This window comes from Rhinolophus sinicus, linkage group LG06 (assembly GCF_036562045.2).
Source record: "Rhinolophus sinicus isolate RSC01 linkage group LG06, ASM3656204v1, whole genome shotgun sequence".
NCBI lineage: Eukaryota > Metazoa > Chordata > Mammalia > Chiroptera > Rhinolophidae > Rhinolophus > Rhinolophus sinicus.
The window spans coordinates 47,407,704-47,421,919 of NC_133756.1; the positions used below are offsets into that span (position 1 = coordinate 47,407,704).

General features: G+C 36.1%; 1 protein-coding gene across 2 annotated transcripts in view; it reads right to left on the reverse strand.

The window, feature by feature from the left end:
* TTLL7 (tubulin tyrosine ligase like 7) overlaps nucleotides 1-14,216 on the reverse strand; it is a 120,373-nt gene that overhangs the window by 76,465 nt on the left and 29,692 nt on the right. The window contains exon 2 of one of the 2 annotated variants that reach the window (XM_074335041.1): nucleotides 129-337. In XM_074335041.1, the coding sequence (XP_074191142.1) occupies nucleotides 129-153 (25 nt within the window). In that variant the 5' untranslated portion in view covers nucleotides 154-337. Of the gene's footprint in view, nucleotides 1-128; nucleotides 338-14,216 lie in introns of those variants that run through there. The other variant, XM_074335042.1, reaches the window with a different exon arrangement.

The following is a 14,216-nucleotide window of genomic DNA, read 5'->3' on the forward strand; positions in this document are numbered from 1 at the left end:
AAAGGTAAATTTACAAGTTCTAGTTCTTTTTTAAGAGTCCCCAATTAATTTTTAATTCTTATAAACATTAGCAATGATGATATATAATACATCTATGTTTTATAATGTGATTAAGTTGATCTGCTTACCTCTTTCTTGAGGCAGAGATGGCATTATTGCCTGAGTCGATTAGCAAGCAGTGTGTGCTCTGTACCAAGCGCTCAGGAAATCTGGAAGGCCCACATCAGTCCAAGTAGGATACAGCTCCAAACCACTGAAAGTTCCTATCATATTACCTTCGTGGAATACTCGGATTTCAGGGCACTGACGTTATGGGATAAGAAGATACCTGTACAGACTTCAAAACAAAGTCATTTAGAAAAGAAACTTTTATAACAAAGTATTGATATATGCCAATACAACTCTTTTTTTGTGATAAGAATAGCATCTTATTTTTTATTAATTTTTATTAGATTTATTGGGGTGGCATTGGTTAGTAAAATTATATAGGTTTCAAGTGTACATTTCTACAATACATCACCTATATATCACATTATGTGCTCACCACCCAGAGTCAGTTCTCTTTCCATCACCATATATTTGACCCCCTTTTCTTTCTTCTAGAGCCCCTCTTCCCCCTTACCCTCTGGTAACCCCTACACTATTGTCTATGTCTATGAGTTTTTGTTTGTTTGTCTTATTCATTTGTTTCAGTTTTATATCCCACATATGAGTAAAATCATAAAAGTGAAGATAGTGTTATTGTATTTAATGTATTTAATCAACAAACATTTGTTAATGTATTAAACCTTATACAAAATGCCAAGAGATGATTCCCTAAATGTGTGCAGTCTAGAGGAGGAGGTTTTATTTAAGTCACATATCACATTTACATACAATAAATAACATGCCACACACAAACAATAACAATATTCACTATTGTTTATCGAACACTTACTATCTTAGGCTACTTTTACTACTTAATCTTTCAATAAAACTATGAATTAGAAGCTTTTATCCCATCTTACAGGTAAGTAAATTTTTAGATCACAGAAAGGAGAAATTCTTTACAAAGAAAGTTAAGTGACAAAGTGGAGATTCAATTAACATGTCTCTGATGTCAAAGGCAGTGGTAACCCATATAACCTCCAAAACAATGCCATAAGCTTAAATGTTTTTAAAACGGAACGGTGAAATAAGTGCCAGGGTAAAAGTCACATGCTGACAGAGTGCAGAAAACAGTGATTCCTTTTAATGGTGTGTGTGCGATGGGGAAGAGGGGTAGGTACACTATAAAACAGACATTTGAACTGTGCCTTTAAAAATGACAGCAATTTTGAAAGGCAGAAAATGGGAGGAGTCATTGCTATGATGAGCTTATGTGGGCACACAAAGGAATGCAACAAATATTTTTTAATGAATGAATTCATTTGATTTGGCTACACTTCAATATGGCCTATATTACACTTCATCTGTACTTTCATTGTATCTGTATGAACCTAGGAATTTATGCCCGTACTATATACTATACTGCCCAGTCTATACTAACAACGTTCTAATTTCTCCCTTCATACTGTAAGAATCTTTTAGTTCTTGTAATATGTCTCTAAACATAATGAAAAAGCAGAAAACCTACCATGATAAACAAAGGTATGATGTCAAGATATTATCAGGTTTATTAGAAATTCAGAAATTCAGCTACATAAACTATGACTTATAAACATCACCCCAAATAGTCATTATTAATTAGACTCATTACTAAAGAAAATTTATAGCTTAATTTGTTCCCAGGTATCATTTTTACTAGAATAATTCCTAGAATAATTCAGTCTTAAAACTACGAAACTATTATTTATTACAGACCAACTGTGGGCAGGTACGTGTTAAGAATCTAAAATATTTCACCTCATTAACAAATCTAGAACTTAGGTATCATTTCCCCCAATTTTTCAGATATGGAAACTAAGGCTAATAAGTTAAATAAATCAAGGTAACACAGTTTATAAATAGAAAGCCTAGGATTTGAACCCAATTCTGATTACATTATTCACCTATTCACTAAGCCCCGCTATTTTTAGACATCATGCTAATATGCTATATTAGATGTAAAATGAGTTTGCTATCCTATTTCTGTACATAATGCAAGATATGGGTGCATTCAGGGAATTCAGAATACTTCAAACCAAACAGTGAAATCACAGTAAACATCCCTGACCTGATCTCAGCTCCCAATTCCAAGCTGGAAATAGACTAGATTTTTTCAGAATAAAAGAAAAGAATAGTCTAAAGTTCAACTTGATTTATTTCTGGAAGCTCTCTGATACCTCAGGGAGGTAACTGTTTGAGTTTACAAATCCTTGACCAACATCTTGTTACTGGAGTAAACAAAGATCCTCTTATGGTAACAGAGTACTTATTACATTGAAAGTAGGTAACAAAGTCAACAAGAGTCTGAGAACAATGTTTGCCTAACTATACTAACAACAAATTAGTAATTGTTATAGGCTCTAAAAACAAACTTGTTAATTTCTGACTTAAATAATGAGCCAAATGACTTTGAGTTGTACAGAGATCAAAACAAGAACTGTTTCCCCTCCCTCTATCTACATAGGAATTTGAAGGCTTAAAATTAGTCTATCCATATATACGCTTTATTTAATTCCATGTATGGTTTGGTGAACAATAGAAGTGCTTTAACAAAGTCAAGGACTTGAGCCTGCCATCCCAATTCTAATCATTTCACTTTATTCTAAGCAAGAGATTTGAGATTGATCACAACACTCAGATTAGCCATGGTTACCTACTTTCCAAAAGCCGAAAGCATGTTTCAGTTACTTCTGAAGTACTGAAAGCCAATGATTTCTGAAGCTTGGCTGCAAAGTTGAATCACCTGAAGAGCTCCTGAAACTCCTGGTGCCCAGGCCACACCTCAGACATAGGTAGGGCCGCAGTATCAGTATTTTTAAAGCTCTCCAAATAATTCTAGTGTGCAGCCCAGGTTGACAACCTCTGCTGTAAGCACATAATGGCACTGAAGCAAATAATAGTTAATTAGAATATAACACATTTAAAATCATAAGAAAAAAGTAAATCAAAGAAGAAAACTCTTGTAACTATAAAAATAGGTCGAATCATCTATAAAAATCCTACCCCCTAGTTCAACTAAACAAATTGAGTAAAAGAATTAGGAGATATGCAGATATTGATTGCTAAGAGAAAGAAACAATTTTATTTTGCAAACAAAGAGGCCATTCCAAAATTTCAGGCAAATGGTAACCTAGAATGTAGAACTTCAAGTGCTACTATGCAAAATAATAGATACACAAGCCTGAAACAACAAAAATATAATTCCAATACACTTGTGCTAGAGTACGCTTTCTTCCCCAGTTCCACCCATCACTTGAAATCCAGATAAATTTCCACTTTTTCCTTAAAGCTTCCTCGGATCATGTCTGAATAAATTCATCTTATTTACCTCTTCGGGTCTATTATAGAGACTGTTCTTTGTACCCCTATCATATCACCAACCACAAAACCAAAAAAAGGTAAGCTCCATGAAGACAGTGGTTTTCTTCTATCATGTTCATGCCTCCGCTCACAGAGCCTAGAACAGTGCCTGACACAGTGCTCAGTAAGCACTTGTTCATGAATTGAAAAACCACTTAATTAATTAACAGCAGCTGGAAGTAAGGAGCGATGTTAATGGAGATATGAGAAGCAAATACATATCATTTACAATATATTACTTTTACAATTTTAAGTGAAAAAAGATCAAAGTACATAAAAGTTTACATTTGGGTAAAATGATAGAAGAATATATGGAATATACGCACAGAGAAGTGGTGGCCGGTTGTGGCTGGGGGCGGAGCTAAAGGACACTTACTTTTATGTACACCCTTTAGTGCCCTGGGCATGAACTGCCTATTCAAAATGTTAAACATATGTGATAAACATTCACGTCAACATTATCATGTTAATAACAAAACCCTTTAAATTGTATATTTCATTTAGATGAAAATAATTTCATTTAGACAAAAGCATAATATGGTAAAAAGAACACTGAACAAGAATTCAATTTGAATTCTTATACTTATACCACTTATCAGATACATAACTTAATTTCTTAATATGGAACAGGAGGGAATTGGTTCTTTCCAGCCCGAAAGCCTATAATGCCAACCAATGAAGATAGCATTGTTGATATTTTTGATGACGAGAAAACAAAACATCTTTTGAGTCAGTAACACGACAGAAAGTCAGACCTTCCCCAACAATCACCAAAAATCCATGCTCTGGTGAATTCTGTATATGGTTCTCTTTGCACATATTAGGTTGGTGCAAAAGTTATTGTGGCTTAAAAGGTTAAAAATAATTGCAAAAACTGCAATTACTTTTGCACCAACCTAACATTTGTAAAATTTTATCTCACTATAGATTACTAAAATAATTTATCAAAAGGTCAATGGGAACTAGAATTAAGGCTAAATTGGAAACATGTAAAATAATGTTAAAAATGTAATAAAAGCTGTTTTATGGTGAGGAGGGGAAGGAAAAGAAAACCAATGTAAGCCAGTACCTATTGTGTGTTAAGCACTTTCAGATATCTCTGTATTTAGTCCACCTAACAAATGCCCTGATTTTATTCCAGTTTTACAGATGGGAAAATTTAAGACTCTGTGGTTAAGTAACTTACCCAAAGTTACAGCTATCAGGCGACAATGAAATGGTTTTTCTCTAAAGCCATGTTCCTTCCTACCTTTTCTGCCACCTTCAAAACTCAAGTCTTTAAACATGACATATTGAAGATTTCACAAAGAAGCTTAATTCTGCTTGACTTGAACTATTTTATAAGCTACAGAATGAGAGCAAGAGAATCAAACTGTTGTTTAAAATATGGTTGAGATCCCAAAGTTGCATCAGATTTCATCTCTCTTCTTGGAACACCTAGGCAGCTCTCCCTATTCAGACTGTCTTCCTGTTTCTCCTTCATAAACATACTGCAATTCAACAAATACTGTTATGTATCAGCCCTGTTCTCAATGAACAAAATGTACAAAAAATGTCTTTTTTTTTGTGGCACTTGAATTCTAGTAGGGGAAGAGACAAACAATAACAGTCAACATATGAAATAAGTAAACTAAAGAAAATGCTAAGTACTTTGGGACTGCGGGGACAGACATCGCACGTGGAGGGAAAGGAAGAAGAAGGACTGCAATGTTAAATATTGTACCCAGACGGGTCTCATTGGGAAGGTGATATTTCAAGGAGGGGAATGACTTGTTATCACAACTGGAGTTGTTAAAATATCATGCATATGTGCACATATATATGGGCATGTAAGAATGTGTAAATGTGAACGTGTGATGGGGAGGGAGTGGGGAAACATACAACTTTCCGTGGTACTAAACAATGTTTAAACCCTCCAACATAGTTCTTTCTCTTAAATCCTGCTTTTCCTAGGCACTGTATTTATTTTCTACATTGAGTTTAAAATTACTATTCTCACACTGACAAGGATAATAACAAACATGTCTTACAATGTATATAACTCGTTTTACATACTTTTGATAGTGTGTTACTCTTCTGAATGGGGCAGAGGGGTGGGGAGGAAGATCCCAACCCCTCCACTTCGTGTCCCCAGTACTGACATTAGATTTGATGACTCTCTTTAGTAAGCCTCTAGTGTCACAGTTTTTGGCATCTAGCTCACCCTCACCCCACTTCCACACTTAGTATCCTATTGTATTTTTCAATTCTCAAAACCCATCAGAAAAAACTCTTTATTAGTCAATATAGGCTCTAATAATAAACAACCCCCCAATCCCAGGAGCTTTAAACAACTAAGGTCTACTTCTTGATCATGCTACACACCAACCGAAGCCTGGCAGGGGTGCTCACACATCAGAGTCACGCAGGAACCCAAGCTGTCAGAGCAGCCATCATCCTAACTATCACCGTGCCAGGTGTAAAGAAAGTTTTGGAAGATCTCACACAGACAACTAATGACACATAAAATTTCTGCTCGTAATTCAGTGGCCTAAAGCCACATGATCCTAGCCAATGAGTTAGGAAGTGCAATCACATCAAGTGACCAGTAGGAAAAAAGTAACACTGACAACCATGGCAGGCTCCAACCTTTATTACTCCCTATTTGAACCTAGCTACCCCAATGCCTAGACACTACATTCTAGGTCTCTCTCCATTTATAGTATTCTCCCTGCCTGGAAAAAAATAGCTGAGACTCTACCCATTGGCTTTACACACTAGATATTAAACTTCTCTATCCTGAGTGGCTGTGGACTGTAATACGATGGTGAGGAAGAGGACGAAGACAACAAGAGGAGGAGGACGCAGTCACTTTGTAAAACATACCATGTGCCAGGCACTGTTCTAGGTTCTTACATATAAAACTCTGACCTTCACAACCCTAAAAGGTTATCTTGTTATTATTCCCATTGACAGTTATTTAAAGAAAAGAGATATAATGAACAATGATATTAAAACACGTTATAAGAACATTTTTAAATGATAAGATTTCGGCAATTTTGCCTCAAGACAATCATCTCTGAATTCCTAAACTGTAATTATCTGATGAAAGATGTTTCTACTACTTCCAAAAAAATCAAAAAAATAATAAATATAGCAAAAATTATACCCAATATCCAATTAAGCTTTTACTTTGGGGGGAAACACTCTCCATATACATAATGTGTTATTTATAGAGAAGCTATTGCAAGTAGCAGTCAGAAATCTATTATTTCATGAAAATTATTAAAATAAGACAGTTGATTTTTCATGTGCAATTAGTAATATCTCCAACCATGAATACGATTTCTTCCATTTTTGTCCTATAACACGTCACTAAATTTCAGCACATAGTCCCCAAATCAAATTTGATATATTATGTTTCTTTTCAAAGAAAGATACTTTTTCCTACAAGAAAGTCAGAAAATGAAAGGGAATGACATGCGCCACTTTTTGAACATTAAAATCTGAAGTATTTTTATTTGTTTTGAATATTACTAGGATTGGATTTCATATGAGCCCTAGGCCAGCTGCTTCTTAAACTTTTATGAGCATAATAATCACCTGGGGAAACTGTCAAACTTCAGATTCTGATTCATCAGGTCTGAGGTGGGACCTGAGAGGCTGCATTTCTAATAAGTTTCAAGGTATTTTGGTCCACAGCTCACACTTTGGGTAGTGAGGTTCTACACCTCAACGTGTAATACGCTGATGCAAATATGTTAACTTAAAGTCCTTCTTTATAACATGTAAAAATTATAAAATTATTTTGAAATTCATTTAGGTGATGTGAAATTATATCTTCATATTAAAGAGGTTCAATAAGTCAAAAAAGTAATTAATTAAATTTAAACTTAATTTAAATTTAATTTAATGGGTTGAGAAATGTTGGCCTAAAGGAGATTCTCAAAGCATCATCCCAGGAACAGCAGAAGCATCATCACCAAACATATTAGAAATTAATATTCTCAGGTCCAACCCCAGATCTTCTGCCTCAGAAACTGGGGGTGAGGCCCAGCGTTGTCATGATGGAGGATGAAGTAAAGACACTCACGAAAGAGGACTTTCAGAACTGACAAGCGCTCCATGTGATTCTGACACAGGCTAAAGTTTGAGAACCACTGGACAAGAAGGCCAAGGGTCAGTGGCATGTGCAAACTCCAAGAAAGTGGGTGACCTTTCCCTCCTCCCTGGCCTTTTGAAGCAGAGCCATGTGGATGGCTTAGACAGCACCTGGTCAAGCAACAAGTGGAGGAGAAAGCATTTGCCAAGAGGCTCTGAGCAGCTGGAAAGGAAGAAATCTGCTACAAAGGATCTCATTTGCTGCTGCAGACTGCCCTGCTGAGTGAGGTGAGGTTTTGCTAACCTAGAAAGAGATTATACCCCTTGCTTCAGCCCAAACCAGCTACCAATACTGAGCAACTAAGACATTCATTTTCCTTATTGTTTTTTTATTAGTAGTTTCAGGTATACAAAACAATGTAATAGGTAGATATTTACACCCTCACAAAGTGATAACCTTCCTCCCCCAATCTACCACCCCTCCGAAATCACACACAGCCGCCACAGTTCCACTGACCCCATTCCCTGCGCTGCACTCCCCATCCCATGAATACAGTGTGTGTGTGTGTGTGTGTGTGTGTGTGTGTGTGTGTGTGTGTGTGTGTAAAATCAGAGTCGACACCCATCATTATACAGCTTCAGCTTCAGGCGTACACTGCAGCAGTCAAGCACCTACGCTGTCCATGAAGTGGTCTCCCCAGTAGGACAAGTGACCATCTGACACCCTACAAAATCTTTACAACATTACTGATTATACTCCCTAAACTGTCTTTCGTATTGCAAGGACAATCTTGTGGTTACGACTGTGCTTTCTAATCCTCTCACACTCTCCCCCATCTCTAACCCCTCCCACCTAGCAACCCTCAGTTTTTTTTTCTATATCTCTGAGACTGTTTCTGGTAAGCCTGTTCATTTACTCTAATCTTTAGATCCTACATATGAGATCATATGGTATTTGTCTTTTTCCGTCTGACTTATTTCACTTAGCATAATGTTCTCTAGGTCCATCCATATCATTGCAAATGGTAAGGTTTCATTCTTCTTTATGGCCGAGTAATAAGACATTCATTTTCAAGATAAGCAATCTACCAGAAGCATTGAACATAAAAGATGTGATCAAAAGATATGGTGAATGTTTAAATAAAAAAAAATTATTACAGTAAAAGATGCATTGCCATTCATCCCTCTCAAAATACTCCCCCTCTCTTCAAACACACGTATCCCATAGTTCTTGCCACTTTCCGAAGCAGTTCTGGAAGTCCTCTCTCGTGACTGTCTTTAGTTTTGCCATCATGGCTGCCTCGATGAACTGAATAGATAGAAAATGTTTACTTTTCATGGTCATTTTGGCTTTGGGGATGAGCCAGAAGTCACACGGTGCTAGACAGGTGAATAAGGTGGATGAGGACACACCGTAGTGTTGTGTGACAGAAATTGCCGTACTAGAAGCGACGTGTGTGACATGGAGTGTTGTCATGATGGAGGATGAAGCAAAGACACTCACAAAAAAGGAGGTCCAGAACTGCTTCAGAAAGTGGCAAGAATGATGGCATAAGTGTGCTTGAACTGAGGGGGAGTATTGTGAGGGGGATTAATGGCAATGTGTCTTTTACTGTAATAAGTTTTTTTTATTTAAACATTTACCATGTCTTTTTATCACACCTTGTATGATTAACAGCAACCACAGAAATTACTAATATACCCTCTACTCCCAAGTATTGGGCCAGGAGCATGGAAGCTTCATCTGAAAACATTATGTATGAATGGCTGAAAAATGGGAGGTGTAAAAATGAACATCATCAAGAGGATAAAAACATTATGGTATACTCATACAATGAATGTGCTACACACACGTGAAAATAAATGAACTAGAACTACCGTGTTTCCTCAAAAAAATGACGTAGCTGGACAATCAGCTCTAATGCGTCTTTTGGAGCAAAACTTAATATAAGACCCGGTATTATATTATATTATATTATATTATATTATATTATATTATATTATATTATATTATACCCAGTATTATATTATATTAAATTATATTATATTATATTAAATTATATTATATTATACCCGGTCTTATATTATAGTAAAATAAGACCTGGTCTTATATTAATTTTTGCTCCAAAAGATGCATTAAAGCTGATTGTCCGGCTAGGTTTTATTTTCAGGGAAACACGGTACATGATAAATCACACAAACAATGCAGATCAAAATGTATTGGGGAATACATACAGTAGTATATATCATTTACATAAAATGGTAAATAATGTAAAACTATAATATATGATATACATTGAGATATACATATAGATTTTAGGAATTAATACATATGAAATAAAAGCATAAAGAACTTCATACATGGGAATGATAAACACCAAGTCCAATCCCTCTTGAGAGAAAGGGGGAAGGTGCAATAGCCAGTCCTGTTCTACAGAGAGTGAGCACCTGTGTGCGGGTACATACTGAAGATGTAATTCTTAATATAAAGAATGAATAGACCTCTCTCATCTTTTACCTTTTTGAAATAATAGGTAGGCATGAAACAGTCAAAATACTTTTGTTTGAACCACTGTATGTCTCCTTAGAAGTATCATGTTCTAAGTCACACTGTTGGAAACTCAGGTCTGATCCTCACCTTGATAAGCAATGTGAGGTCACTGAAGGACTTCCAGCGGAGTCACATTATCCAAATTTCTTTCTGATAGATTACACTAGCAGTTATTATGGGGGCTGGATGGGGGAGGGGCAGGAGTGAAGAACAGGGAGTCTTAGAGAGTGTTGCAAAAGTCCAGGAGAGAGAGGGCAAGAGTCTGACGGGTAGAAGAACAGACACAGCGAGAAAGAAAACTGCTACTACAAAATGGCAACTGAACTTGGTGATCAAGAAGGAAAAAGTAATCTCAAATGACTTGTAGATTTCTAGCTTAGGAGAACTGGGTGAAGACGGCACCATTTACCAAGAGAAGACCTGCAGAAAGAAGAGCCACTTTAAGGGGTAAGATGATTTCAGATTTATATATGCAGAAAAGGATAGATGGGGACAAAACAGAAAATAGGACAAGAATTAGTGATTCACTGGAGATGAGGAAAACCTCTATTTTATAAATAAAATGCTTTTTAAATACAGAAAGATCCTTTCCAAAGAATAACTGCTCCTATTTCTATGATCTCTGCCAAGAAATGACAGAGTCTAAAATGCCCAGCTGCCTGACTGGTGAACAAATGACATCACCCAAACAACTGTCATAACAATAATACATTGGCACCACTCATTGTGTGTACAAATTAAAAGGGTTTTAGAGAAGCTACTTACTCCCCGAACATAGAAACATTTGTTTCTCTTTCTCAGACTGCGTATATTCTCAAAAGCTAGATCTGTAATGTGTTCTAGACCTAACAAAAAAAACAAACATTTGATCAGCCACTTCTAAAAACCTGACAGGGAGCCAGGTGTGACATTATGTAAGAATAAACAGAACTGTTTCTTCATTCTAGTAACAATTGATATTGACCTTGAGCAACAGTAGCTCCCACTAATGTGATGCTTATTTATTTCTCAAATTGCCTTAGCCTGATTAGGATTTGTTCAATGATAATGGTTAAGTCATAGCATCCATACACAATTTCCACTAATCCCTGTGGAATATCTTGCCTTTGGAATTTAGGCTAGTATGACATGAAAAAATAGGAACTGATAAATAGGTAATAATAACACAGCATACCTTGAAGGCAGTTTTCCCATATTAATAGCTGTATTTCCAGTATTTAGGATAATAAAAAAGGCAAAAATCTCGCTCAATAAATGTTGAACTAAATGCAGTTCAAAGCAAGAATAGCTATATAATTCAGTTACTGAAGTGACAGAAGACAAGGTCATTTCACATTATAACCACCAAATGCTAACTTAAGTAGAGTTAAAAGGCCCTTTGAGTACATTTCTCCTAGAAAACAATATTGCAGTTCTACATAATTCTCCAATAGTCTAAAAAAGAAGTCTCGCACTCCCTAGGAATAACATATCACGTTATCAATTAACTTTTGAATATATCACTCCCTTTTGTAAATCCATGTGTCTCCTCTCATTCCTTCACCCTAACAAAGAACTGTAGCAAATCTAAGACAGTTGAATTTCACATCCTCAAAACACCCAATCTATGTGTATGCTTGACTATACAAAGACTTCTCTGTTCTAATGTAAAGTTGGAATTGAAGGTCTTTTGGACCCAACTCTCCTTAACTTTTAGTAACCTACATCACAAGGTGAAAGAGAGGAACTGAAGGAAGCAGAGAATTTCTAAAATATCCAGTTCTCTGTTCTCTGCCAGAAAATACACAATAGATATCAAAATGTGCAGCTGGTGAACAAATGACATCACCGGAATGTCATCCGATGCCAGCATTTATAGCTTTAAATGTCCAAAACTTAACTCTTTAACTTCTGCTGAAAAGCTAGCGCTTCTCTTCTGTTCCTTATCTTGGTCAAGGCGTCACTACATAGCCAAACATCCAAGTGATGGATAAAACAGCATCATCGTCAACTCTTCCTTGAACTCTGTGTTTGATGTTCATTCAACAGACACCTTGTTACCAATTTTAGGATATATATTAGTTCCACTGTTTATAGTCCCATCTACTTCTAAAATGAGTTTTAAATCTTAAATGTATAAAATTCATTGGGTTGTTGAATAAACCTCCTGTGTCATTCATACCAGTTAATAAGTTAATACATGTCGAAAGACTATTAGCTACCTACCTAATAGCCATCCACTAGTTCTTCCTTTCTAACAAGACACCCATTGGGATATTGTCAGGGGTGGCATTGTGCCTATCTAAACTACTACATTTCACAGATTTCCTTACAGGTATATATGGCCATGTTACCAAGTTCTGGCCAATGATGTGGAATTGGAAGTTGTGGAGCAGGACTTTCTAGTAAAACACCTTAAAAGGGAGGGTGAAAATTGGTGGACACTGCAAATGTGATTGCAAGAGCTGCAATAGTTCAAAATTACATTGGTTTTGTCATGGAAATGCTACATCCGTCTTGGACTGCCTACCTCCAGAAAAAATAAACCACATATCAGTGAAATCATATGGTTCTTGACTTTTTCTGTCTGATTTATTTTGCTTAACATAATAATCTCAACATCCATCCATGTTGTCGCAAATGGTACTATTTCATCATTTCTTATGGTAGAATAGTATTCCATTGTATATATGTACCACATCTTCTTTATCCATTCATCTACCAAAGGACACTGGTTGTTTGCATGTCTTGGCCACCATAAATAAAGCTGCAATGAACATAGGAACACATATATCATTATGGATAATGTTTTCAGAGCTTTTGGGTAGATACCCATGAGAGGGATTGCTGGGTCATACCATGTTTCCCCGAAAATAAGACCTAGCCAGACAATCAGCTCTACTGAGTCTTTTGGAGCAAAAATTAATATAAGACCCAGTCTTATTTTACTATAACATAAGACCCAGTCTTTAATATAATACAATATAATACAATATAATACAATACAATACAATACAATACAATACAATACAATACAATACAATATAATAAATATAATATACCGGGTCTTATATTAATTTTTGGTCCAAAAGACGCAGTAGAGCTGATTGTCCGGCTAGGTCTTATTTTCGGGAAAACATGGTATGATTTCACTGATATGTGGTATATAAAACTGAAAACAACAAAAGAACAAGACAAACAAATGAAGAAACAAAAACTCATAGACACAGACAATAGTTTAGTGGTTACCAAAGGGTAAGGGGGGAGGGGGCTGGTAGATGAGGGTAAGGGGGATCAAATCTATGGTAATGGAAAGAGAACTGACTCTGGGTGGTGAAAACACAATATGATACATAGATGATGTAATACAGAATTATACACCTGAAATCTATATATTTTTACTAATAATTGTCACCCCAATAAATTTTAATTACAAAAAAAATTTTTTTAAAAAGAAAGAAAATAAACCTACATCTTATAAAACTGCTGTTTTTTAAGTTTCTGTTACCAACAGCAAATTGTGCTTTCTCATGGACATGGTACTCCAAGAAATTACTGCTTTGGTTTTTGAAAAAGATACACCAGCCTAAATGCAAAGTCACCATCACGATGACTTTATAGACATTAATCATTTTTGCCATGGCCTCCATTCACCCATTTCCTGTGAAGAGGAACCTGAATTTTCTCTGGTGCAGCACTACTCTCCCTGCTCTCATTCCACTGCTTTGGACAGAGCTGATGCCTATCCCAGCTCCAAGGCTGGGCAAATGGCTTAGATCTAAAACGACTGCAGAATCCCATTCCCCTTACACAGAACAGGTTCAAAGATGAACACAGTATACAACTAGGACAAGCGAGAGTCAAGCCCAGAACTCATATTCAGACTCTTAAAGAAACAGTGTCTCTTTTGAGCTGGATTCGAATCTTGAGAGGATACATACCTGCATTGCTAGCCCCATCTTGATGAAGTCAACATAAAGGAGGCAGAAAGATAGAAAGATCACAGATTCCTGAACCGTTCCATAACGTAAACAAAGAAAATTGCTTTTTTTTTTTGCTTGAACCAGGTTCCTAACCAATACAAATAATAAAGAACTTAGGCTCCATTTTTAATTTTGTT